The 26,967-nt window shown below is 44.1% G+C and overlaps 1 protein-coding gene across 1 annotated transcript in view; it reads right to left on the bottom strand.

Annotated features, from left to right (window-relative positions):
• Positions 1-26,967, bottom strand: part of LOC138498618 (lectin-like) — a 125,115-nt gene that overhangs the window by 62,185 nt on the left and 35,963 nt on the right. The window contains exon 2 of the mRNA XM_069622337.1: positions 19,357-19,429. Coding sequence (XP_069478438.1) covers positions 19,357-19,417 — 61 coding nt within the window. The 5' untranslated portion in view covers positions 19,418-19,429. The remainder of the gene's footprint in view (positions 1-19,356; positions 19,430-26,967) is intronic.

The following is a 26,967-nucleotide window of genomic DNA, read 5'->3' as shown; positions in this document are numbered from 1 at the left end:
ATAACAGGCTGAGTTTTGGAGTATCCTCTGCAGCAGAAATCTTTCATGCCGAAGTGCATACCGTTATAAAACACATCCCAAACTGCATAAATTATAGCAACGACATCCTTGCCTTTGGAAGAGATGTCAACAAGCATGTTGAAACCCTGACGAAGGTATGCAAAGTGCTGGAAGTGGCAAATCTCACCCTTCACCGAGAGGAGTGCAAATTCCGGTTGCAGTTCTTTGGCCACCTCTTTTCAGAGAATGGCATGACGCTAGATCCGGAAAAGGTTGCCGCATTGAATGAAATGGCACCCCCCGCAAATGTATCCTTCCTAGGCCTCAGAAGTTATTGCACACTATATATCAAAGACTTCGCCACCGTGAGCGAACCCTGGAGAGCGTTGACCAAGCAAGATGCCGTGTTCGAATGGTCGGACAAATGCCAGAAGGCCTTCGAAATCATCCGAGAGAGGGTTGCCCGGACTGAAAACATGTCCTATTATGACCCTTGGCGGAAGACAGAACTGACTGTGGACGCGGGTCCTGTGGGTCTTGGAGGCATCCTGGCTCAAGTGGACCCAAAGAACCCCTCTCAGACTCATATTGTTGCATATGCCAGCAGGAGCCTCTCAGCCACTGAGCAAGCTTATGCCCAGGCAGAAAAGGAAGGTCTGGCAGTGGTCTGGGCATGCAAACATTTTCATATTTTCCTGTATGGCAAACAGTTTTGGGTGGTGACTGACCATCAGGTGCTCTAGTTCCTGTACGGAAACCCCCAAGTCAAAATGCTGCCCCGCATCTTAAGGTGGGGGTTGAGCCTACAGGACTACATGTTTGAGATTGTCCACTGACCTGGGAAGGGCGATAATCCTGCCTACTTTCTCTACAGACGCCCCAGAACTGGGTGCGTCCCTGAACCATCGGTAGCTGACCGGTACCTCAGGTACCTCATTCAGCAAGCCATGCCATAAGGAATCGAGTCAGCTCAGCTAGCCCGAGAGGTGGAGACTGATGTGGCCTGTCATATCATTTGTGAAGGACTTCACTGAGGCCTGTGGAGGAGAGCTAAAGAAAGAGGGCGAGCAGCAAGAGAAGAAAAGTTAACAGAGGTAGAGCAGCTGCTGCAAGTGAAAGAAGATCTGGCACTCTCGGACGAGCACCTGCTGTTGAAAGACTGCAAGATAGTGATCCCAACACCCCTGCGGAGAAAATTGTTGAACTCACGCATGAGGTCCATCAGGGAGTAGACTCCACCAAACGCATGGTGTGCCAGAAAGTCTGGTTTCCACACCTGGACACCATGGTGGAGGATCTACTAAAAATATGCCCCACCTGCTGCCTCATCACTCCAAACAGACACCCGGGGCCACGGAGGATGTCTGAAGTTCCCGACGGGTTGTGGGGGGCTGTGGCCACCGACTTCTTCGTCCCTATCGAGGGAGGGAAGTATGTGTTAGCCATTATGGACAAATACTTCAGGTATCCTGAAGCTCAGCTCATAGCGTCAACGGCAGCCCATCACTTGGTGCCTGTACTAGACCGCATCTTCACCACATATGGTGTCCCCAAGGTACTGAAGACGGACAACAGGCCCCCATTAAGTGGGCACAGTTTTGCAAAGTTTGTGGAATACATGGGGTTTCACCATCAAAAGATCACACCTTTGTGGCCCGATCATGCGAATGGCATGATCGAGAGATTTATGGGCAACCTAAAGTGAGCCTTACAGGTCGCCAAACTCACAGGACAGCCATATGACCAGGTACAGCATCAGCTATTACGGGACTACCAGAGCACACCACACAGCACCACGGGGAAAACCCCTGCAAAAATAATGTTCGGAAGAGATGTCCGGACAAGACCACCACAAGCCAAGTTGTCAGATGATCGACCAAGGGTGACGGAGAAGTAAGGGAGTGAGACAGCGCTGTGAAGGAGTGCATGAAAGCATGTACAGATGAGCGCCGGAGAGCATGAGAACGGCAGTTGGAAGTCAGAGACATTGTTGCAGTGAGACAGCCAAAGACCCACAAACACACCACTTTCTTTCATGAGGAGCCCCTGATTATCATGGAAAAGAAAGGGTTTATGGTCACGGCACAAGGGACTGGTGGTTCCACCACCCGCAACTCATCGCTCTTCAAGAAAGTCCCTCTGTCAGGCTCCCGACGACTAAGTGGAAGGGTTGGAATCCCTATTGACTATGCATCTGAGGACCCATATCAAGGTGATCAGGAGGACCCAGGAGCCTCGGACCAAGATGATCAGTTCAAAGTTCGGGACATCAGTGGCTCTCCTGAACAGTTTAGCTCTCGGCCCCAGCAAGCAAGGAACAAGCCTCAAAAGCGGAAAAAGACACTGAGTTCATCAGCGTAATTGGTGTAACAGGTGCCCTCTGCATTTAGATGATCAAACAGAGTAAGCATAAATAAATTAAACAAGGTAGGTGATAGACAGGAGCCCTGCAGCACATTGCATTTCAGAATAAGACCCTCTGACATGTTGTCTCCATGGAAGACCTTGGCCGCCCATTCTGACAAAAACAAAAGTACCCAGTTTATTGCTTTCTTAGAGAACAATACCCGTTCAAACCGCCTGCTTGCAAGGATGGAATGATCTACCAAGTCAAAAGTGGCTGTTAGATCTAACAGCATCAGAAGTGAGGTTTTACCCTTGTCCATAGCTTGTAAGATGTTGGTTTCAAGTCCAACAACGTGGATTCAGTTCCATGTGCACTCTGAAAACCCGATTGTTTATAGAATGCAGTGTTCGGTCAGAAAAGCTTGAATCTGTTGATATGCTACTTTATCCTGCACTTTCAGGAGAAGAGTTAGTAATTGGGTGGTAATTGCCAGCCAAGCAGGGATCTAATGAAGGCTTCATAAGGAGAGTGGTGATCCAAGCTTGCTTAACATCAATAGGCACTGACATATCACTAAATGAAGAATTCACAAATTTTGTGATTAATTGAGCAAACAGTTGGGCACAAGCCTTAACAGTTTTGGCTGGACAAACATCGCCCTTGTAGCTTGTAGGCTTTAACTGGGATAAGAGATATATGACTTCTACTTCTTTCACCTCTACAAAGGTGAAGGGTTTAAATGCGGCTGGCTGGAATTCAGCATCGCCTAACAATGGAGGAGGGTTTAGATGGGTATGTCTAGATTTAATGGCTTCTTTGATTACGGCTTTCTTTTTGGCCATAGCATTTTCAATTTGAGTACACCAGTTTGAATCTTTAGCAACTGTAGAGATGCCAGGGCAATGGTCTTCAATTTCTTTAAGGATCTTAAATAGTTCAATTTTATCTGAGACAGCTTTGCTAATCCTCTGCTTATAGAAACACTTTTTAGCTTCACATATCACCTCTTTATGTGATCTTACTTTTTTTGAGTTTCAGGTTTTGTATCTTAGATCAATACCAACTTTTGGAGTGTGAGGTTTTACCTGGTCTTACCTTCAGAGGAGCTACACTCACAACTGCTTCAACCATCACCTTGTTGTATGCTGCTGACAAGTCAGCTGCTGAGTTGTAATGAACAGGATTGTAAAAATGTGGAGCAAAAAGAGGGGCTAAGGCCTCTGGGGTAAGTGTACATAGATTGCGACAGAGGATTTTCTCCTGTAGTTGTGTAACTTTCTTTTTAACAGTGGTAATGGGTAAGTCAAATTTTATGAAGTCATGATCAGACCATGGGCAAAGGTTGAACTTCGTTCTTATTAGGTTAAATGCTGTTAAATGCACTGCCTACATGGACAAATCTGTGGTCTTGTAAAATGTGACGAAGAGTTCACAAACAAGGGCTATTCAGTAGGCTTGAAGCTAAGATGTGTGTCTACACTCCCTTGAATGTTCTGAGACAATGCAGACTGGAAAGGCCAGCCTTCAAACAGAAGACACGGGCTTTAGGCTTACAAAATGAGAGAGTAGACTAATTGGGAAAACACAGGGAAAGCTAACGTATCTCCAAGCCGCTAGGTTTCGTTTCCATGTACGTGCTGCTAGCGAGCCGAATGTCCAAGGTTGGATTTGGGTTGCCAACCAATCAGAAAAGCCTGCCATGCACTTTTACATACAATGTTGCAAAGTATTATTACGCTGACATATTCTCTGCTATGATGACTATAGTACACCACTTGTATAGAAGTAGCTCAGGGTGTGTCTAACAGACAAGAGACTGCCAATGAGGGATTAACACATGTACTATCTATATGTAGAAATGCTCCCATAACCCAATCTCACCCCTCGATAGGTTTTACAGTTTGCCACATAGGATGACGTCATAGATGACGAATCTAGCATTGTATAAACGTAAAGACATTGGACCTCATTACAACGAAGGCGGTAGGGGGTTAACGGCACCGGTAGAGCTGCCGGCCCCGTTAACCCCCTATCGCCTCATTATGAGGTCTCCTCGGGGGACCCGCTAAGGATGCCTGGTAAAAGCAGGCGTCCTTAGCGGGTGCCGCGAGGAGACCAGGATGCAAACAACGGGCCCGTCATTAATGGGCCCATTGTTTGCATCCTCCCCATTCCCACTGAGCCCAATGGGAGCTCATATGGGAATGGGGATGTACCGGCTCTGGGTTCCCTGAATGGGGAAATACCGGGCCCTCCAAGGTCAGAATGTCCCGGTATTTCCCCATTCAGGGAACCCGGACCCGGTACCCGGAATGGGGGTAGCCATGCTGCAAATTGCGACATGGCTACCTCCAATGTCGTAATGAGGCCCATTGTGATCTGCATAAATTAATTTGATGAGTGTGTATTCCCTCTGCTTTACTTCTTTGATATTAAAGCAGTATTCTACCATCTCCTTTGAGTCTGTCCAGTTATGTTGTCTGAGAAATTGTATTGGTAATTTCATCTAGATACTTCAAGGTGCTAGAGCACACACATATTTCCTCTTGCTCCTCTATCACCCTCTATCAATGGCTCCCTCCCTTGCTCTATTCCCCTCATTCTCTTGCTCACGTGCACCCCTTTTCACGCCCTCCTTTGAAACTTTTCACTCTCCTCCTTGTACCCTGATGCCTATAAATGCGAAATGCACAGAACAGCAGTAAACACCAAGACTATTGGTTTTGCCAATGCTTGTTTGAAATTTAGTGGTGGGAAAATGAAAGCGCAAAATTACATTTATGCAGTTAATTTCCACTCCAGCTTATTTTTCTGCCGTTCTGGTGTGTAGGAGGTCAGCAAAGCGGCGATAGCATCTTCGATTTGTTTTCCTGCAAAATCTTGTAAGAGCTCATGGTTTTACACCTGCATCAAATTGTCATACAGTCATAAAACAAAAGATTCCTATGGAATACGCCTCACAATAGCACCTGCTCAATAACAGGTGGATTAACGTGTCCTTTTACTGTGCAATATGCACGTGGCTTTATTATATACAATAAGAAATGTAATGATTTCAGCAGACTATGAATTTTGCATATGTTTGTGCTGTTTCTACTGTCATTAGGCTGCATCTACACAGGAGTGACAGAGGAACCAGTTATACAATGGGCTGTTAAATGTTTAGCAGCATTTATCATCCACATCACAAACAGACCCCAACATGATGTCTTCCGTGAACGTTTATTCTCTTACATTTCCCCCTCACTATATGTTTATTTTTAGGAGACTTGTGTTGTGCCCACTATGAATGCAGTCACTTCTTGGCACCAATTGTTCAATTGTTTTTCTTCTCTCGCTCCATGTTTCTATTTGCCTAATTCTTTCTCCCTCTCTCTGTCTCTTTGTCTCTCTCTCCCTCTCTCTCTCTCTCTCTCTCTCTCTCTCTCTCTCTCTCTCTCTCTCTCTTTCCTTCTCTCTCTCTCTCTCGCTCTCTCTCTCTCTCTTTCTCTGTCTCTCTCTCTCTCTAGAGAGTGGCAGCAGTGTAGTTACAGTTAAGTTTCTGAACTCATAGGAAGAGCACTCTTTCGGAGGCTTATAACTTTGCTCGCCCTGGAGGACAATAGTATGTGGCCCGCTCTGAATTTTTTCGCCACGTTGGGTGAGGTATTGTTCAGGGGGAGCAAAGTTATAGGAGGGGCCCCAACATTTTTTTTCTCCATAGACTGAATGGGGAAAAACTTTGCGCACAGCTACAGGCCGAATGGCTGGATGGATTTTCACCAGATTTGCAGCAGGAGTAGGGGCTTGGTCAGAAAGCAAGCTTTTGGGTGTTTGGTGGAAATCCGACTAGTACCTTTGTGGCAAATAACTGAAATGTACGTCTCAAAGAATTAGTTATATCTGGGTCCACTCCGCAGACCCATTTCCCTGTTTGCTCCATGGACCGAAGTCTCATTGGCCTGCGGTACGCCGTGATGTCTGCGAACATTAGACGCTGTCGGTGGTTGGCTGGAGGGAAGCGTGCTGTGCGTCAAAGATTTTGGGAAACGCGCCACGTATGGTGTCCCCAGAGGACAGTTTTGTGGTGTGTGTGCCAAGCCCCTAATGCATTGTGTTCATGGCTGGGCCTCTTGTATGTAACTGTCTGGCCACTAAAAGTATTCATATCTGCCTCCGCTCTGGCGTCCCTTTTCCCTGTTCGCCACACGGTCAAAAGTTTTATTGCACTGCAGTGTACAGTGACGTGTTATGCGTGAATAGTTTTCGATAACACCGGCATGTTGTTTCCAAGGGCAGTGCGGCGGCAAAAGGACCTGGAAAGCATAGTTATGGCATCTGGTGGTGGGAAGAAGGGATGGAAAGGGTGGGCGAGTGAGAAGTGCTGCAAGTGATACATCTCTTTAGAAGAAGATGGTGGTGTGCCAGCAATATCTGTGCATACTATGGCAATTTGCGGTTACCTCAACAGGCAACAATCTTGTGTGGTCATTGCAGGCAGCCTTCGTTATGGCATGCCAGCTGCAGTGACGATGTCTTTCAGTGATGAGTGGTGGCAGGCACATTTGCAGAAGGGGAGTGCATTCCACAAGAATGCACATTTACAGATAGGGTGTACTATGGTGTGCTGGGTGTGGTAAGTCCGTAGCCCCTTTAATGCATGGCTGCAGCCCTTGCACAGAAAAGTATGTCCACTGGTTAAAAAAGGTATGCCCACTGGTTGAAAGTCGGTGCCACATTGTCGCTTTGTGTGTGGGGTTTGGCTGCATTGCGCACATTGTTAGTTGCATGGGTGTGGTGATTGGTAGAACATCAAACAGTTGTCGGTGCATGGGTGGAGATGCTGCAGTAACCAGCCATGTACTGTGTCCACTGGGTGTACTAATGGAATAGTGTAAATATGGAAGAGATTAAAGGGCCTGGAAAACATAGTTTACGGTATCTGGTGGTGGGAAGAAGGGATGGAAAGGGTGGGGAGTGAGAAGTGCTGCAAGTGATACATCTCATTAGAAGAAGACAGTGGTGTGTCAGCGGTATCCGTGCATACTACGCCAATTTGCGGTTACCTCGACAGGCAACAATCTTGTGTGGTCACTACAGGCAGCCTTCATTATGGCATGCCAGCTGCAGTGGCAATGTCTTTCTGTGATATGTGGTGGCAGGCACATTTGCAGAAGGGGAGTGCGTTCCACAAGACATGCACATTTACAGATAGGGTGTACAATGGTGTGCTGTGTGTGGTAAGTCCGTAGCCCCTTTAATGCATGGCTGCAGCCCTTGCACAGAAAAGTATGTCCACTGGTTGAAAAGGTATGTCCACTGGTTGAAAGATGGTGCCACATTGTCGCTTTGTGTGTGTGGTTTGGCTGCATTGCACACATTGTTGATTGCATGGGTGTGGTGATTGGTGGAACATCGTACAGTTGTCGGTGTATGGGTGGAGATGCTGCAGTGACCAGTCGTGTACTGTGTCCACTAGGTGCACTGGTTCTTACATGTGCTTGCCTAGTGTGCATTGTGTGGATTAGTTGCAGTGCACTATGCAGTACTGCTTGTATGCACACAGTGCAGTGTGGAGAGCAGGACCAATGTTGTGACGATTGTGTTGTTTGGTTGGCATTATTACAATGGTTTCTGAATGGAAGTGGGTAGTGGTGCCGAAACCTGTGGTATGTTTGTACATTATGGTAAGTGGAAGATGTGTGCTTGCATTCCTGCTTTAGGGTGCGGAGGTTGGGTAGAAGTGCTGGTACCTATGTTGCCTTTCTGAATTGTGGCACATGCCTACATGTTTGCTTGCATGGCTTTGTTATGTTGTGTGGGTGTGGGCAAGGCCTAGACTGTTGGGTGCATGGCTGCGCTTCTCACCATGCTGGTCAATGGAAATGGGACTTTGGCCTTTGACCAATCAGGTGCGCAGGGTGTGCATCACAGACAACAGCACCAATAGGGAAAAGGACTCCTCTTGCTTCACTGGGGCATGGGCCTCGCGGTACTTGGGGAAAGGCACGTGCCACATTCTGCGCTTCTCACCATGGTGACCAATGGAAATGGGACTGTGGGGAATGTCCAATCAGGGTGTGCATCACAGGAAAGGGCGGCGATCATTTTTTCCATTACTTTGTGTAATGCGGCTGGCAAACATGGCAAGAAGCACAGTTTTCATCGTGGGTGATGCCTCTGTGGAAGATCGGTTTGTGTATGCCCTCCTAGAAAACTTTTGTGGCAATTTCGGTTTGGAGGGAGTGGAGGCTTTGTGGTGCAGTGTTGAAGCATGCTGTTTTGTGCAGAGTGCTTGTAGAATGGCGACGCATGGTAACTTCCGCAACTGTACATGTTGTGGTCATGCACTTTGGAGCCTTCTTTTTGGGTTCCATGCGCTATTCCCATGTGTACCATCAACTGAAGAAGATGATGAAAGCAGTGCAGCGCATTTTTCCCACTGCCAAGGTGCTTTTCTCATGTATACCACCAAGAATAGAGTGGAATTATTCCAAAGATTCCTGCAGCCAGCCAGAGGTCGGAAGGGGTCTCATCAACAGAAGCATGTGTGACTTCTTGAGTGCTGCGGGGATGTTCTCCTGTGAGAATGACAAAATTTGTTCTTGATATATACACCTTTTCGAAGGAAATGGCATGTCTTTGTTGGCAATTGGCAACGACATTTTGTTTCACAATCTACAGGCTGCACTGAAGATCATATTGTAACAATGAGAGCTGATGTACAAAACACAAAAAAAATTATAAAAAAACGAAAAAAAAAAAGCTGTTTCTATGGAAGCATCTTTAAAAAATAGACATACAAAAGGCTCTTTTCAGAGCTGACACAACTAACGATGTTCCCTACCCTGGTTGAAAGTTATTCCCCCACTCCCACGTGCGCACAGCACGAAAAGCCAACGACTATTGCGATACTTGCAGGGTGGCATGTGTTAGATACGCCCCTTTTGCAGATGACGGCCATAGAAATGGGCCTGTAGAGGCTATGGGATTGGTCAATAAGGTTTGTGTGTGTGGTGTGTACGCACAGACTGGTACACAGTATATTTGTTGACAGAAATGCAGAGGGTGCGGTTATGGCTGTGTGTTTCACGAGCCACAGTGTGTGGGTTTTGAGGGAGTTTGAAATACATTGATTGAAAGTGAATGGAAAACACTGTGCATTGGCTGCTCATTTTGGAATCTATCATGTGGATGTGTTGTGCTATGGAGTACCTACAATGAAGTGACTGATTTTGGTTTGTCTGTGTGACACTTTGGTGACGTGCAATCATGCCGCCATTATTTTTGTTCATTGCGAAGGAAAAATTGCACAGCATGTTACACGAGTTTCAGTGCCGTTTGAGATGAAGGAGGCACTTGCCCAGGTCATGCGCCTGCTTCCGATCTCCTGCATAACTTTCTAGCGCATTGTGCAGGCACCAATGTGGCTGAGTCATTTTTCATTTGATCCGCAAATGGAGAAAGTGTGGTACATTGCGAAGAATAGTATTTGTGCCTTTGTACAACATGTCCCAAAGGCGTACTTCACACATAGGAACATGACGTATCAGAGCACAAACAGTTTTCCCCAGCAATAACATTCATCTTACTATGCCTTCCATCCCGATTTCTGCACACCCCATCCAAATTGCATTGGTACCCTTCTTGAAAGTAGTGGAAGAATTTTTGTAGTAAGTGTTGTGCACTGAAACTCTTCAAAACGCTCTGCCACACGTAAAAGAAACCTCTTTCTGCAGCAAACCCCTTTCCAACCGATTCAACTACAGTGTTTTGCACAGTGCTACGCTTCCCACTCTGCATCCATTCATTGGCACTTCCATTGTTCATCTCTGAAAGGTGCTTTCTTTATTTCCCTTTTTTCCTTTCCCAGTTCATTTTGGGTTTCTAACACATGCCACAGAAGGAATGGCAGGAAAGGTCCAGTACGGAAGGGGCAGCACCTGCATGGATACCATAGGGGACAGGCACAGAGATGGAATCATTGGGTGACCCTCACCAACACAGGCGTCAGTCATTGTCATGCTCCCAGATGGACCCTTCCCACGCTCTTCCACGTACCTTCTCTCTGTAGAGTAGCACATTGCAGTACATGCACAATACAATGCCCTTTGCTGGGTAAGGGTGTGCAGCACGGCATATGGTCTGCAAGGATGTTTTAGAGCTCTGCTGGCCTACAGGAGTGCCCCTGTTGTTGCCCGCAGCAGATGTGGAAAATGCTGTACATGAAATTACCCTACTTAATTGTTGGAAGGACGGTAGACTGCCTGCTGGTCTCTTGTGCTTCCATTTCAGTTGTCGTCACATGTTGTACAAACACTTTATGCTACATCATTAGCCTTAGGACTAGCATTCACGGAGATGCATACATTCTGGAATACAAGAATGTTTACAACAACACGAAAGCACAGCTTCACTATGTGGAGCAGGAAGACCCTTATTCAGTGCGACCCATGCAGCTACAGTACTTTTCTAACCACCACTGACATTGTTTGAGCTCTGAACATTCTGCTGTTTGCTCACTTGCCTTTAGATGCACTAGTATGTGTGTCAACAAGCCGCACCAGCTTTGCCATTTTGCAGACTCACTACAAACTGTCCCACCTGCAGTTACATGTTTTCTTCAACTGTAAAACCCGCAGTAAACCTCTTGACACTTTCCGTCAAAGTGCTCAGTGCAGAGACGGTGTGTCTGTTTCACGGGTCATGGAAAGGCAAGCAGCACATCAATCAAATTAATGCGACATTTAACAGGCCCACGTTACACTGCAGGTTGCTGTTGCTTGTTTACCAGTGGGCCACATACAGCCAGGCTTGATGCAGCTATACATCGGTAGGTTTGCAGAGCCACCCACATAGTAGGCAGGAGTACTTGAAATGCGATAGCCTACCGTATGGATCCATAAGGCTGGCGACAGGGGCAGTGTTACCAGCACACAGAGGATGCCCTATGCATCGGTATAGCTGTGACCAGAGACACACCAGAGAAATTGGCTTTTCCACATGTTGATCATGAGGGAAGCCAGGAATCAGTGACAAACTGTTGTTAACGGGACGTTATTGTTCCGTGCCAGTACCAAACAGTTATCAGCTTTACAAAAAACACTATGCTAAAGCAACGTTCCGGATATAGGGCCCTACTAAAAACCTATGAAATTCACTAACAAAAACATTGTTAAAGGGATGTTATGTTTAAGTTGTACTATTAAAAACCTAGCCTCAAGCTTTATAGTGAATAGATTCCGGTAAGTGCCAATATATATTTATATATATATATATATATATATATATATATATATATATAGAGATGCAGATGAACGAGTAAAGGATGGATGTTTCCACTGCGCATTATGAGCAGTCCTGAACATGAAGCAAGAAGGCCTCATTTCAGCGTGTCGCAGTTAAAAAGCAAATTGAATTACAAATGAATCTTAGCAGAGGAGTTGGATGAGCCAAGAAGCCAAGGTATTATCAAACTAAAATTGGCTGACATTGGATACAAATTGTGTGGAAGAACAGAGACTCCTGTTCGGAAGGCTTGAGCAAAACAAAAGACATCAGAGGACCATTCGAAAATAATATTAAATACACTAAAAGGTTCGATTCCATGGTCTCCAGTCACGTGGAAAAATGAAGTTGGCCGATCAAGGTGGTCACACCTACGCACGAGGGCAGTATTTGCCCACACTCTCTAAATTTCTCAGAGCACAGTACAAACTCAAGGCCAATCTTCAAAACACTAATTGACACTGGACCATTGAGGTGATGATGGATTGATACATTAATTGGTGGGAAGCTGGTGTTAAAACAAGCTCACCAGCACCTGGATGTTCAGTCTGCATGCTGCTAGACGTAGGTGGAAAAGTACTGATGGGGGTTAGAAGCCTACCAATTGTAGAGGACCACATAATTAAGGGTCCTATAGTTTGTGTAGCCAATGAAACGTTGTGTATTTAGTGATGTTCATAGAGGCCATTTTGAGGAGAGGGCTTAATTGCCCCACCTGATGTTAAGTACCCTATCACTTTGCTTCACTGTTCTATACTGATATAGAACTTATACCTAGATATTCACTTAGAACCTATCACTCCCTCCAATAGGTTTTGTAGTTTGCCATGCAGGGTGACATGGGTAAGTGACGCAGGTCAACACATCACTGATAACGATTTTGCATGATATAATCTCAGTTTTTACTAAAATAAGTTGAGTAAGAGGATTGGGCGAGTGCTGATGTTCGTTGTAATCCCTGTTTTAGATCTTTGACATTAACACAGACTCCTTTCTGCCAAACTACCTGAGTCGTCTTGATTATTGATGTAGGAATAAAATCTGCATCCCCATCCATCTCCAGGGTATTGCTACTCTTCTTAAAGGGCTGGGCAACCCAGTTCAAGTGTCCTACTAAAAGCCTATGCAATTCACTGACAAAAAAGGTTGTTAAGGGGACGTTATGGTTAAGTTGCTCTAGTAAAAGCCTATGCAATTAAATGGAGAAACGTTGTTACAGGGACGTTATGGTTACAGGTAAAACCGAAACCCCCAGAAATTCGCCAGTTATGGCAAGCTAAGCAACCATCACTCACGCTACCACTATGCACTGCAAGGACTAACACCCGTGACATCAAAGATGACATCACATATATCTCATCCACTATTGCCATCCCTCCTCCCGAAGAGCCACCACCACCGCATGGCTGACCTACACAATGAAAGAACATATTAAACTTCCGTGCCACTTAACAATGTTCTACACATCATTTGCATTTACATTTCACATACTTAAACCATCACATTTTACATAGTGCTCCTATAAAATGCACATAAGCATTGTGCAATGATAGAAGTGCATAAATAAAGGGGGTAGCACTGATGGACAGGTGCTGATGAGAGCCCAAGAAGGATGTGCCAACGGATCCCAAGGTGGGAGGCCACTATCTAACTGCTGGGGCAGAGGAGTCCCAAGGGTGGGATACATTCTAACCGTAAAGTCCCTTTAACAACGTTTTCTCTGTCAATTGAATACATTTTCAGAAGTGAAAATGTTTCATAATGTTACATCACTCTATATAAGTTATTAATAATTCCCCTTTTAACATATTTGAAACAACTATAAACCTCCTTTAACGAACATAGTTTTTGCAACGCATAATTATGTGAATCGTTATCAGCAGTGCATACCCCAATAGGAAAATCAGAGAAGACATTTGTCCTTGCCGAAGGCCAGGCACTATACCCATGGCAGAAAAGTTATATCACTATTTGTTATACTTAGGTTTCGACAATTTCGAAAAAGTAAAACACAGGACAGATTTCCAAAAGCATCCTTTCAGGATCTTGCTGATGCTCATCGCACAACTTTGCTGCAATCCTGTCCAGCACACCAGGCTGCAGTCACAGGCAGATTTCTTTTCACATTTAAATCTACAGCCTCGGCCATGCTGTATGCCCTAATAATAAACTAAAGTAGGCATTCACCATTGCTGAGGGCCAGGCCCATAGTCCATGCACCAAACCTATATCACTATTTTTTGTGCTTACATTTGGACAATTTGGAAAAATAAAACACAAAACAAATTTGCAAAACCATGCTTTGAGGTCCTTGCTAATGCTCCTCGCGCAGGTTTGTTGTCATTCAGTACAGCACTTGAGGCTGTAGCCGCAAGCAAAATGTTTCTTCCCATTCAAACCTAGGGTTCAGCCATGCTGAATGCCCCAATAATCAAATCAGAGTACACGAGTATCAAGTAATGGCAGGGAGGTAGTACTGTCTAGTACTTTAAACAGATTACCCTGCTGCGGGCAATGTTTTTTTTGTTGTGAAGGTGCCCTTCCTTCTTCAAGGGATAGTTTTTGAATAGCACAGTGAGCCCTGCTCACCTCAGCACTGGGTTATCCATTAAGTAACTGTTGTCGTAATAAAGCAGTCTTCAAAACCATTCTTGATGCTATATGTATTGTCATTGCTATGAGGTTGTGGAAATTAGTCCAACATCTAATCCCAATATCTTGTCCTATGGTTGTCAATAAGGGTGGGTAATGATTTCAAGTGGTGACCTGGTGACCACGTGGGCACCTGGTTCAGCATGCTTGGTAATTATCTGCTGATTAGCATTGTCTCTGAGTATATGCAGCGATAGTCAATGCAATCTGTTCATGCAATCCTGTGCAGCACTTTGGGCTGTAGCCACAGACGGAATTTTAGCCACAGGCAGAATTTATTTTCCCATTGAAACCTATCCCAACTTTGAAAAACCTCACCATATAGCCAGCCCCTGGTGGACATGGGCACTTTAACCCGATTGTCAGTCCCTTGTGGTCATGGCCAGTAGCCAGATTGTCCGAGTCATGGCCTATGGCCAGGATTCATTCACAGGCTTTAAAACACTGTTAAAAACGTGGTTAATTAACCAATATTAAGAAAGGCGCTACCTTCTTACTTGTAAATAATTACTGCCTGTGTACTGCACTATTATTATTTTGTAAATTCTTTGTATGTTTGCCTGTATCCGTGCTATAATTGTGCTTCAAACATTGCTATAGTTGTGCTTCAACTATTGTTCCCAACAAGCTGTCTGTAACCTTGTTGTGATACCTAAGGGTCTGGGCGTGTAACAAATGTAATAAATAAAAATAAAATTTAAATTAAAAAAAAATTAAATAGAGAGGAAGAGAGAATCGCAGAGGTTGCAAAAGAGTGCAGATGAAGAATGGGGAGAATCAAGATGGATGTTGAGGTCACCAAAGAGGAGGAGTTGAGTGGTAGAGGCCAGGAGGGAGGAGGAGAGGTCTGCCCACTCGGAGAGGAAAGAGGTAATTTGACCAGGTGGCCGGTAGAGAGTAGCAACAGTGAGAGAGTTGCTAGGAGAGAGAGAGAGCCTGCAGACAAGGCATTCGAAAGAAGAGTAAGTCTGAGTGGGGAAGATAGAGGCAGGAATCCACTCAGGGAAGATCAGGGCTACACCCCCTCTAGGCCAGTTGGATCTGGAGGCAGAGAGGACCTTGTTGCAGTGAGGGAGGGAGGGTCAAAGGACCAAGGACATCAAGGTCAAGTTCTTCTAGGACGTGGCAGTTGTCATAGGAGCGTTTGACAGCAGAGCGGGAGTTGAGAGTGGCAAGATGAAGAAGGTTCCCAGACTTAAAGACCTTCTGGGGAGGGGTAAAAATCAAAGGTACGCCCTGCGGGGGTGAGGAGGGAGCTTGAGATAGGGCAGAGGTGGAAGGAAAGGAGGGCAAGTTAGCCAAGGGAGGAGAGAAGAGGACAGCTGTTTATGAGACGAGGGAACCATCTATCAAAAAGGAGATTAGCCTGAGGCCCTTGCACCATGACAGTACCATTCAGGTAGACATTAATTTTGACTCTGGAGGAGTCAAAGAAATTCATGATGACTTCCCAGCAGGTGCCACCATTAATGGGAGAGCAAGAGACTGGACGGAGTACAGAGATCATATGAAGGGTCCATATATCTGGCGAGGGCACGAAAAAGAGGATGTCAGTGAGGGTTTGTCTGGCAGAAGAGCTAGAATAGGTATCAGCAATGGAGAGACCTGTGTAGGAGGTCAAGATGTCATTTTTAAATTTCTTCTTTCCAAATTTAGTGAGAAGGGAAGGATAGTTAATAGAGAAGCAGTTAGAGTAGATAGGAGAAACATATAATGCCATGAGAAAGCAAAAGCAACAGGAGAAATACGCAAGAAAAGCAGTAAGGAACAGTCACTGGGATAGCAGGTTACAATTTAGGGTGAAAGTAATGTGAAAAGAACACGCCCCAATTTCAGTTACAAAAACACACCCACATTTGACTTTCAAAATCACATAAAAATTTCATTTACAAAAACACACCCAGATTTGACTTTCAGAAACAGCCCAAATTCAGTTACAAAAACAAACCCAGATTTGACTTTCAGAAACAGCCCAAATTACAGTAACAAAAACACACCCAGATTTGACTTTCAGAAACAGCCCAAATTACAGTAACAAAAACACACCCAGATTTGACTTTCAGAAACAGCCCAAATTTCAGTTACAAAGGCAGTGCTAATGCAACCTAGGGGAAAGAGATGAGGTATGAGTTAAATGTGGTAAGGGTTTAGGTGCTATGAGGTGGGCATTTGAGAGCATAGAGGGAGACCAGTTGGAGCAAGTAAAGGGAAGACAATGTAGGGAAAAAGGAAGGGTAGGCAGACCCCATAGTTGGTTGCTGGTGGCCATGGCCAGGGGCCAGATTGTCCGAGGCATGGCCATCAGCCATGTTGCCTATCCCATGAATCAACATACAGTAAGCAGTGGCCATGGCCAGTTGTCCATGATTTGTTTGAATGAGAAATGTCAGACGGAGAAAAAAACAAAAGTCATTTAAACTAAAATGACTTGTTTTTTTCCCCTTCAAGCCAATTCGAATTTTGAAATGTTTGGGTCCCATTGTATAACTTTGCTCCCCCTTCATGAAACTGCACCTAACTTATCAAGAAGATTCAGCATCTATATATTTTTGGGAATGTTTTGTGCAGAGTCATTGAATGGCGCAAAACGTATAAGTCACCATGAAATCAGAACAAATGGTGAGCCAGTTTATAAGCATGTAACATTAGAGAGACATAGACCAGGGACAAAACAAAACAAACAGAAAATATGTATATATGGTGCTGTCATGTAGGGGAGATGTGGAAGAGGGAAGGGGGAATGCCCTCTTAAGCAACAAAGTGAAGTTTAATCCAAGCTTTGAAGCGATGCATTTAATTGTGATGGGCAGTGGGTTTCAGTGAAGCAAGGAGGGTTGGAAGAAAGAGCGGAAGCGAAAGGAAGCGGAGGGGACAAGGGGATGTGAGGTTGAGTGCAGAGAAGGAGTGGAGGGAAGATGGTGAGTGGACAGAGATACAATCAGAAAGGTACTGGAGAGCAAGACCATTGATAGCTTTGTAAACTGCGAGGATGAACTCAAGGGTGGAGATTATAGTTTTTGTAGACTGGTTAGTAAGAAATGGAAGCGGATGCTCTGATTGCAAGCCTTTGGCAAGGGAGCAAGAAGGTCAGGCAGGAAAGATGTAGGCGAGCGGAAAGAAGGGATGGCATTGAAAGCTGGAAAAAAGATTACTTTGGTTCATTAAGAGTTCAGCATGAGGCAGTGGAAAGCCATCCAATGACAAATTTCATTTAGACAGTTGGTAATCTGTTCCAAGATGCCCGGGATGAAGGAGGGAAAGGAGAAAAAGATGTCAGTGGTATCAGCCAAAAGATGGCATAAGTCTTCTTAGGGCAGAGGTATAGAGGGTGAAGAGTAGAGGTCCAAGGTCTGATCACTGGTTGATGCCCATATGGAGAGCAGTGGGGTCAGAAATCTGATTTCAAGGAGATTTTAAAGGATTGACCTTATAGTAGGGAGCAATTCAGGCAATAGCAGATTTGCAAAACCTAAGATCCTGCAGAGTCAGGGGGAAAGAAGAGTGTTCTACAGTGTCAAAAGCATGAGTATAGAAGAGAGTTGGAGACATGCATGAGTGCAGCCTTAGTGTAGTGTTTACTACGGAAGCCAGATGAATGTAGATCTCCATAGCCATTATCTTCAAGGTACTTAGTGATTTAGTTGAAGACCACTTGCTCAAGGTCCTTTGAATAATAGAGAAAAAGAAAATAGATGTTTGGGTCATCAGAGTGCTTCTTCAATAGGGATAGGACAGTAGCAGATTTGAAGGAGGCAGGGAAGAGACAGCAGAGAGAGAGGTTATAAGGATCAGATAATGTCAGGTGATTGAAATGTCTTTGTCCATTTGGGCAGAAAACGAGTTGATAGGAATGCAAGACAGGTTGCTGCTGCAAAGGACGGGTGCAAATTTGGTAGGAAAGGTAGGGGAGAATTAGGCAATAGTATAATGGGTATGAAGAAGAGCTGGTGGACAGAAGGATGGTGGGCAGAGAGAGAGGAGGGCTGTAAGAGTGTCATAAAGGTTAGAGATTTTAGCGGAAAAGTACGAAGCAAAGTCTTCACAAGAACGGGCAGTGACATTGGACATTGGCTTCAGGGCTCTGAGCAAAGGTAGGAGGGCAGATGAACGTTTGTGGGGTTTCTTGTGAATGGAGGAGATTAGATTTGTGTAGTAAGCTTATTTGGCAGAGTTGAGGACAGCAAGGGCATTTTTGTAGGCTAGGAGTAGGGTCAATGTTAAGAAATGTTGCAGAGGGATGTTGCATTCCAGTGGGCAAGCAAAAGAGTGATAAGAAGGGGGAGCGGAGGAGGTGTGTGAGGTAGGCAAGGCAGATGGATGAAGTTGGAAATCCTGGAATAACGGAAGCATTGTGTTTGAGGGGTACCAGTGCAGGTAAGAGGAGGGAGATGGTAAGAGCAGTACGTCAGGCAGCAGTTAGTCTGAGTTATTGTTGAAAGCCAAAACAGAAGGGAAGGATGAGAGTGCATACAAGGAGGAATGGAGTAAAGTCAAGATGCATAATATAGAGTGGAAGAAAAAGGCAAGTAAATACAGTGAAGGAAGGGAGGGAGAGAGGATATGTGGGTGAGTGGATAGAGAAGGGGAAAGTTTGGCTGATAAGAAGCGGGTGTAATTTAGAGATGGGGTACAATAGGGCCATAGGAAACCAACAGAGTAAACAGGCGCAAAACTGGAATGCACCTGATCTGCATTTGCCAATGTTCTTATCTCCTGAAACCTATCCCTCCAAAAAGGCTCTTTTGTTTCACTTTTAAGATCGACATGAAACCTCTAAGCATCCCATATACCTGTCTGGCCATATGATGCATATTTCAAGGTATATCTAATTCTTTCAGGATCCAGTAGGAGTCTCTAAATATTGTAAACGGCCCTTCATGCACTCTTTAGGGAGAACCTACTGCCCCTAAACATATCTTATATTTTTTCTTCAGGTCTTTTGGCAAGACCTTTACATTGTCTTTTGGCTCATGGTCTTTTGCCTCTTCTTTCACAGTCAAGAGAGCTTTGGATTAACTGAAGTTCTAAATAAATCAAAAAAATCTTTGTAATGAAAGTATTGCAATGTCAATAGGACCAGGCAACAGTACCTGCACTGCAGGAAATAAGCATCACGAATAGCAAGAAGATCTTCCCAGCTGCTTTCAACATGTTGGGTACCTGCTAAAAAGAAATGAGGACATTATGTATAGTCAGATACGTTCTGCATTATGAGCACACAACAGTTTTCAATATAATTATACTCAATAGCAAATTGATACATGACTCCAGATGGTTCCTTCACCTCTTTTAAGTAATATGGCAATGCAGAAACCCTGAGTTACAGAGTTGGAAATGTGTTAAATGAGTAAAGCGAATACATTTTGAGAGACAATGGAGGACTGCAGGAGGTTCGGAAATGGAGGGGGTTGGCTATATCCTGCATTTAAGTGAGAATGGAAAGTGCAAACAGAGTTCTGGGAGAAGCAGGGAAGAAGAGGAAATCGGGCACATGCTCTAGTGATGGACACAGATATGGGAGCCGGTTAGAAGAAAACAATCAACTATGTGTTTTGGGACAAATAAATCATCTAATTACCACCCAATAACTTGTTGGACGCCCCCAGTAAACTATTTACACGATTAATATTGAAAGAGCTCTACATTTGGACATGGGCTAAGAACCTGCAGTATCCCTTTCAAACAGGTTCTGTCCCCGGGATGGGTACAGCCATCAGCCTGATTACAATTACTGCGATACAATCACATTACACCGAAAGAAGTCAGCCGCTATACATGGCATTCGTAGATTTTAAATCATCGTTTGATTCGGTATCCAGACGTCTGCTAATCAATAAGCTTCTACAAGCAGATTGCCCAGAGTCGATTCTAACTTTAATATCACAATTAAACAGTAACACCACAGTACAAACTCACCTCACACTTGATGGCAAGTTGTCTGACCCTATTCATACATACTGAGGTTTGAAACAAGGGTGCCTTCTGGCGTCAGCCTTATTTAATTTTTTACATATTGGACATGGGATCTAAATTAGGCAAACAATATCAGACCCCCCCTAGGCTAGGACAATGGTCAATTTCTTGGTTATTCTATGCGGATGACCTGGTCCTTTTGTCCAAGACACCCAGAGGCCTACATAATCTCCTAAAGGCACTAAAAATCTACACTCTTGAGAATGACATACTGATGAATATAGAAAAAACAAAAATGAAGCAATGTGGTGTGAAAAGAAAAAATCGCAAACGTCATTGTGATTGGTATCTGCACAGAATCAAACTTGAGGTCATAAATGAATACCAATACCTGGGAATAAACATAAATCATCACTCATCTGATCTCCCATATTACGTAGAAACTAAAAGGAAAATGATGACTGCTACCTCGCTGGTCCAGGTCATTCACAACAGATACGGGAAACTCTCATATATTTGTCTATTATATTTAGAAAGTGACCCCTGTAGTTTTATATGGTGCAGAGACCAAAGATACAATATCCAAATTGTTTTGGCTCAAATTGGATGGCCCATTTTGGAAGTCGATATTGAGTTTGCCTACATCTCAGCCAATGTGTATCATAAGGTATGAGCTAGGACTAATATCATTGTATGCAAGGTATGCATGGAGAGTATGCTTCCTTTATAGGAAATGTTTAGTACAATCAAAGTCAGGATCACTTATACATATTCTCTTGTCCTATTTGTTACCTCAGATCATTGGTTTGTAATAATGTGGAAACCATTAGCTGTGGATATATTAGATAGTGCAGACATTTCACCTGATTTATTGACTGATAATCCAACCTGTGCCAAACAAAAACATTGGGAATGGGATTGGATCACCACGCATGAATCATGCCTCAGATATGCTACCATTAAACAGAACCCTCATGGCCTGAAGAAGCAAGGAACACCTGAATCTTACCTGGGTGCATTTCCTGAACCAAAGTATGGAGCAGTCTATTTAAGATCCAGAATCAATCTGTCTCAAACCAGAAAGTTAAAGGTGAAATGGAAAAGAAATACCAGAAGCGAATAATGTATGAAGATTTTTTAAAATCATTGGTCAGCCTGAATCTATAAAGCATCTGTTAATGGCATGACCACAACTGATGAATGAGAGAATCTACTATTTCAAAGCATATTTCAAAGAACTAGAAATTGTGGCTCATGAAGATTTATGGAATCAATTGTTGACCTCTAATCGCACACCTGTGGGAATTGCTATTGTGAAAGTTGTAGTGTCATAGAACTTAATTCGATTCTGTTGAATTAATGGGAAATCTGGAAATTGTGTAAACTCATGTGGATAGCCCATGTACATGAAACATTTGAAATAAAATACCAGTGTAAAAAACATGTTCCCGCTGGCTGTGTCCATGCATGTCAATGCTGACTGCGCCAATATTCCCATATAAGAAAATATTCATGCTTGCATTGCGCATAATGCAAGAAATTATACTATAAGTAAACATGTTCTTGCTGGCTCTGCCAATGCATGCCAGTGTCCCACAATAGAACATACTCCTGTTGGCTTTGCCAGTTCAGATGCCATGCCACGATAAGAAAAAATGTCCAGGCTGCACCGCCTGAATCTGCATGAATAAATAACCCCCCAATAAATGCGCCTCTATGCATCAACTATGCATGCAACTTGGATTTACAACATTTTGGCAACAAAAATGCGAAACACACCCACCCATGTGTAGACATAACAGCACCCCGCAGACGTCATGGTGAACACGTGCAGAAAGAGTGCTAAATTTAAACGAATTATTAAATAAATGGATAAAAATGCTCAGATGTGCTTTGCTCAGTTACGATGGACAAACCGAAATTAAGACTCAAGTAGATTGAGAATCCAAGTGATCCAAAGTTATCACTGTCTTTCTGGGTCACTTTAAAATTAAGTAGATTAGATTATCGGTTCCTGCTGCTGGGTTTGAAAAGCTACCAAGGAGCACAATAGACACAAACTTGCTCCGCAGGAGGGTATCGCCACAAGTCAGAGGTCTGCAACCTGGGGCTGTGCAGATGATTTGGACTACAACTCCCATGCTCGCTTACCATTGGCTATGCTGGCCGTGCGTGATGGGAACTGTAGTCCAAAACATCTGGAAAGCCAAAGTTTGCAGACCCCTGGCATACGTTGAAAGGTGATGGCCTTATGTGCTCTGACTGATAATTTAAATCATCCTCTATTATTATAATTAGCAGGGACTAGAAGGGATTCTGTCATAAAAGTGCATAACTTGCATTTCCCCTTTACATCATCATCCTTAAACCATCAGTACAGTATGTCCCACACAGTGCTTTCCAACATGATATCCCCCTGTGAGTTTAACCTACCAGGCCTCCTCTGCTTGGCTATCACCAGTTGTCACTGTTCCCTAACTAGCAACCAATCTCCTGATTCTGGCATTGTTGTGTTGTTGTGTGTCTGTAGCTGAGAGAGGAGTATGCCTTCTATTCTGTATCTTCCAGCCTGCCTGAGGGATGCAGGGCCTCTTATGGAATCCTAGCAATGTTCCCTGTGGGCAGGTTCTATGAGCAGCAGTTGGATGGGTCGGACCAGAAGGAGACAAGTAGCCAGTTGGATGATCAGTGTCTGTACCGCTCTGTTAACCGCACCGGTCCCCTTGGCGGATAAGATGACCTGCCCGTTGCTCAAACAAATGCAAAGAATGAAGGCGCTTCCACTTCACTTTTTTTATTTGGTGTTGTTTATGAGAATCTGGCCGTTGGACTCTTGTAAATTTGTTATAATTTTCTGTTGATTGAAACAGAAAACGTTAGAAGGCATTGAATGGCGAAATACCAAAATCACCAAAAAATATCTTGGCACGGGAGATGTGAGGGAACCCATGGGAGTTTTTAAAACGGTAGGTCATTGTGGTAACTTTTTCATAATATACATTATAAATATGCATTTTGTTTTCGAGCATTTCGGTGGAATTCAGTTATATTCCCAATATCATATGTTTATAACCCCCCTTTGCAGGAAGCAGTAGAGTCTGGACTGAATTTGCAGCAAGAGCTTTGCTGTATTGCAAGTTCAGATCTAAGAAAGGGACCTTGCCCTTGTGTCCAATCCTATTCGGCCACAGTAAGGCACTTGAAGCTTTTTTTAAAAAAAATGTAATTCCGTGGAAAGTGATTGATTCTGCTCACTTGTAGGTAGTCATTAAAGCAGAGCAGTTCCCCTGGAAGTGTTTCCCGAATAATGGCTTCTAACCCAGTGCCTGAAGCGCTGACAGCCTTTGGTTGTGCACTGACTGTCCTGTGCCTTAACGCTTTTCATGAGCTAAGCATAGCACCATTTTGAAGAAAAAAAAAACAAAGCTCTGGGCCAGGGAACGGCAACCCTTGTGTCTCCAGATGTTTAGGACCACAACTTCCATCAGCCCTAGCCTGTATTGTCAATGATGAGAAACCATGGGGACTGAAGTCCAAAGCATCTGGAGAGCCACAGGTGGCAGGCCCCTGCTCTAGGCTATCACATTCCCACAGTCAGTCCCAGGAGATTGAGTTTGCAAACATGGATCAGTCTCTCGGATGGCTATGTTGGTCCTCTGGTCAACGGATGCCTTTTCCAAACAGGTTTCCAGCCAGCCTTTATGCCAAATCGTTACCCACCTAGTGATACAGATCTTCAGTGTGGTAGACGGAAACCAGAAGGGGCAATTTAAAAGTACAGCTTCAATGAACATTGCAGTAACAACTGAATCAACATTGAGAATGCTCTAATCCCAGAGATCTGGCGGACTGCAACCATATTTAATGATGTGAAAGTGCTGGTCTGCAAGGAAACACGATTACATCAAACATCCTAAACAAATAGCACAGAAGAGAAAATATGAAGCCATAGACCAAGGAGAACCCTTGGTGTTAGCAGGGATGGGTGAATATACAGACTGGCGGGCCTCTAACCACCACTACTGTCTAACTGTGTGAAACTGCAAGATGCTGAAGGAAGCTAGGGGAGTGATCATAAAGATTTGCACTGGATCAAATCATATTGCGCCATTGTGCTTCTCAATTTGCACCTGCAACAGGACACCTGATTCACAAAGCCTAACACGAGGGCAAAGCTGGAGATGCCTGCAGCAGCCCTGGGATGAATGTGAGCATCTCAGAAATGCTACAGCCATCCCCAGATTTGCTCCAGTTGTATGCTTTATGAATCAGGCCTACGGTAGCAGGTTCAAATCTGCTGTGATCACGGGCATCTCTTTATTTGCATCAACGCAAAGTCTTGCGATTCAGGCCCAAGGAATGTAGTTGCAGTGTGGATCATGGGCCTATGTAGACCTCCGTAGAAAACACCTAATTTCCCGTGGGTGGGTGCAGGGCTGTGCCAGGAAGCCAGAAACGATGTCACGTTTTGCATATGCATTCAAATGCCATTGGTGCAAGTCTTCCGAATGCAGATTATTTGTAAAGAATATGTTCTATGTCAGACAAATAAATAGGTTGGCTTGAAAAAATAAAAAGTAATTCTTACCCCACAATTTGATGCTGAGTGGACGTCCACTCAAGATCCTGGCTGCAAGATGCCTATGCGTTGTTGCTGCACCTTTTGTGGGCAGCTTCGCAACTGCTGCGATCTTACCAATATGAGCACTTATCTATCCCAAGTAAGAATGCCTGCAGCCTTGACTAGTTGCAGAAGCGCTGTGAGCGCCTGCTGTAAATCAATTTGTATGAACAGGCTGCTCCTTTGCTCCTTAATAGACAAGCTCGCTTCATCTGGGGGAGAGACTGTGTGAAGTCCCTTTCTCTGATATCCCAGCAGTGAGTGAGTGGTCGTGGCTTGTCACTTCCGGTACCTCTGTGGGTTGGGTAAAATGAGAGCACTGTGCTATGCCTGAGGATAAATCATCTAATACTCTTTTCTAAAAACTAAAAACGGAACATGGACAGTCAGAACTGTGGTAAGACCTCTTGCGCAGGCTGTTGGCTACTCTCCAATTGATTAATCCAATCAAACGATCTATCAAAGGAGTGAGTAGTCACATTTTGAGTACCATAAATCTTATTTTAACCCCTACTCTGGTCCCATCCCAGATTCAAGGCATGTATCCTATATATTTATGTATGTATGTATTCATTTATTTAAGTATTTGAGGTTTTTATAAACCTCAGTATAGGCACAGATGCATCTGAGCGCTGTGCAGGTAATTTACATATGTAGTAAAATTATCTATAACATGCAATTGTTGATTTATTTACCCTAGCACCCAGTTCTTATTTTGCAATGTCCCAATGACCACCTTTCATCTGTATTAGTGGCCCAACTGTATACAGATACTTTGACTCTCCCAACATTTCATCCCTGTTTGTTGAGAACTGTCACCTATTGACCCCATGACCTCTTTCAGATGCTTTCATGACTTTGCCCAATCGCCATTTCCCACTGAACCCCTAAAGTTCATCAAATCATAGTAGTGCATGTGTAAGCCAACTATCATCCACATCAACATTCCAAGCAGAGGTGTCACTTGCTGCCCACCCAGGCCACTCCCTACTGAGTTAGTCATCCAACAGGACCTGTGTGTTATCTAAATGCTGTAGTACTTGAAAGGACTATTGTTTGATTTGGTAAAGTGTGGCTTTGAGTTAATGCACGAGTGCAATTCCTGACATTGTGTCATGTTCATCAGAGAGCTGTGGTCAACCCCCATGAGCTTCACTTACCATCAGCAAGTCTTCAATGACCTCACAACTATAGGATTACAATATAATTGGCTAATTGTGAAGTCACAAATAGACTATATTGATAAGAGTAGTGATTTAATAACTTAAAGACTGATTATGGGATAAAGTACCATAAGCCACAAGGCAATTGCAAGTCATCAAGGAGTTCTGTGACCAAAGAAAAGAACGATGTAACAGAAGGAGGTTACACTATTTTAAGCAGTGCATGTAAACATAGTTGTGTGGTTTTAAAATTAGGGATGCCATGCAAATACAGGCCTGCTCTACTGTGGTTAACTCCATCAGAGCACACAACAATAAAAACTGTGATAAAGAGTTCCTTATCAATTAATGGCAATAAAGTGCCACAGAAAGTTATTTTACAAGAAATGAATCTGAAGTGCTAATTATGGCTTTAATGAAGTGCTCCAGGGGCAGCTAGAACTCTGCCCTGTGCTGGATAAAGCAGCAGGCATTGAAATATCGCAACCCAACTAGAACAAGTTACCAGATCTGGGTAGTGATGCCTGTTTTCTATTGCAGGTGAGTAGTGATGCCACAACTACATTGTGGTATGTATGAAATAGAGTGCTCCTTACTGCAGGTTGCAAGGATAGTGCAAGTCACGGAGGGGTTCCATGACCAAATACACCAAATAGAGGCCACAGAAATCTGAGTTGGCTTGCAATATCCTTAATAACACACAATGGAGGGTAATTTATTTCTTATAATATAGAGTGCCTGGAGACTGCCTCTGCGGTAGTAGCGGTGCATGTTGCAAATCAACATAACATAAAATAATACTAGGCCACATAATCCCCTTTAATACTCGATCCCGTGCTCCTTCTGATGCAAAAGATATGATGTGATATATGTCGTTTATAGCGCGCCTGTACACAAGTGTTTCGAGCCGCAACAAGACAAGGGAGAGATGACAGAGGGAGGACAAGACAAACGATCTTACTAGGCCTTATGTCATTCAGATTGTGCAAGTGCAACAACGCAAA

Source organism: Ambystoma mexicanum, chromosome 5q, assembly GCF_040938575.1.
Source record: "Ambystoma mexicanum isolate Mex_15411 chromosome 5q, UKY_AmexF1_1, whole genome shotgun sequence".
Taxonomy (NCBI): Eukaryota; Metazoa; Chordata; class Amphibia; order Caudata; family Ambystomatidae; genus Ambystoma; species Ambystoma mexicanum.
Note: the sequence above shows the minus strand (reverse complement) of the source record. Positions and strands in the feature narration are given on the sequence as shown.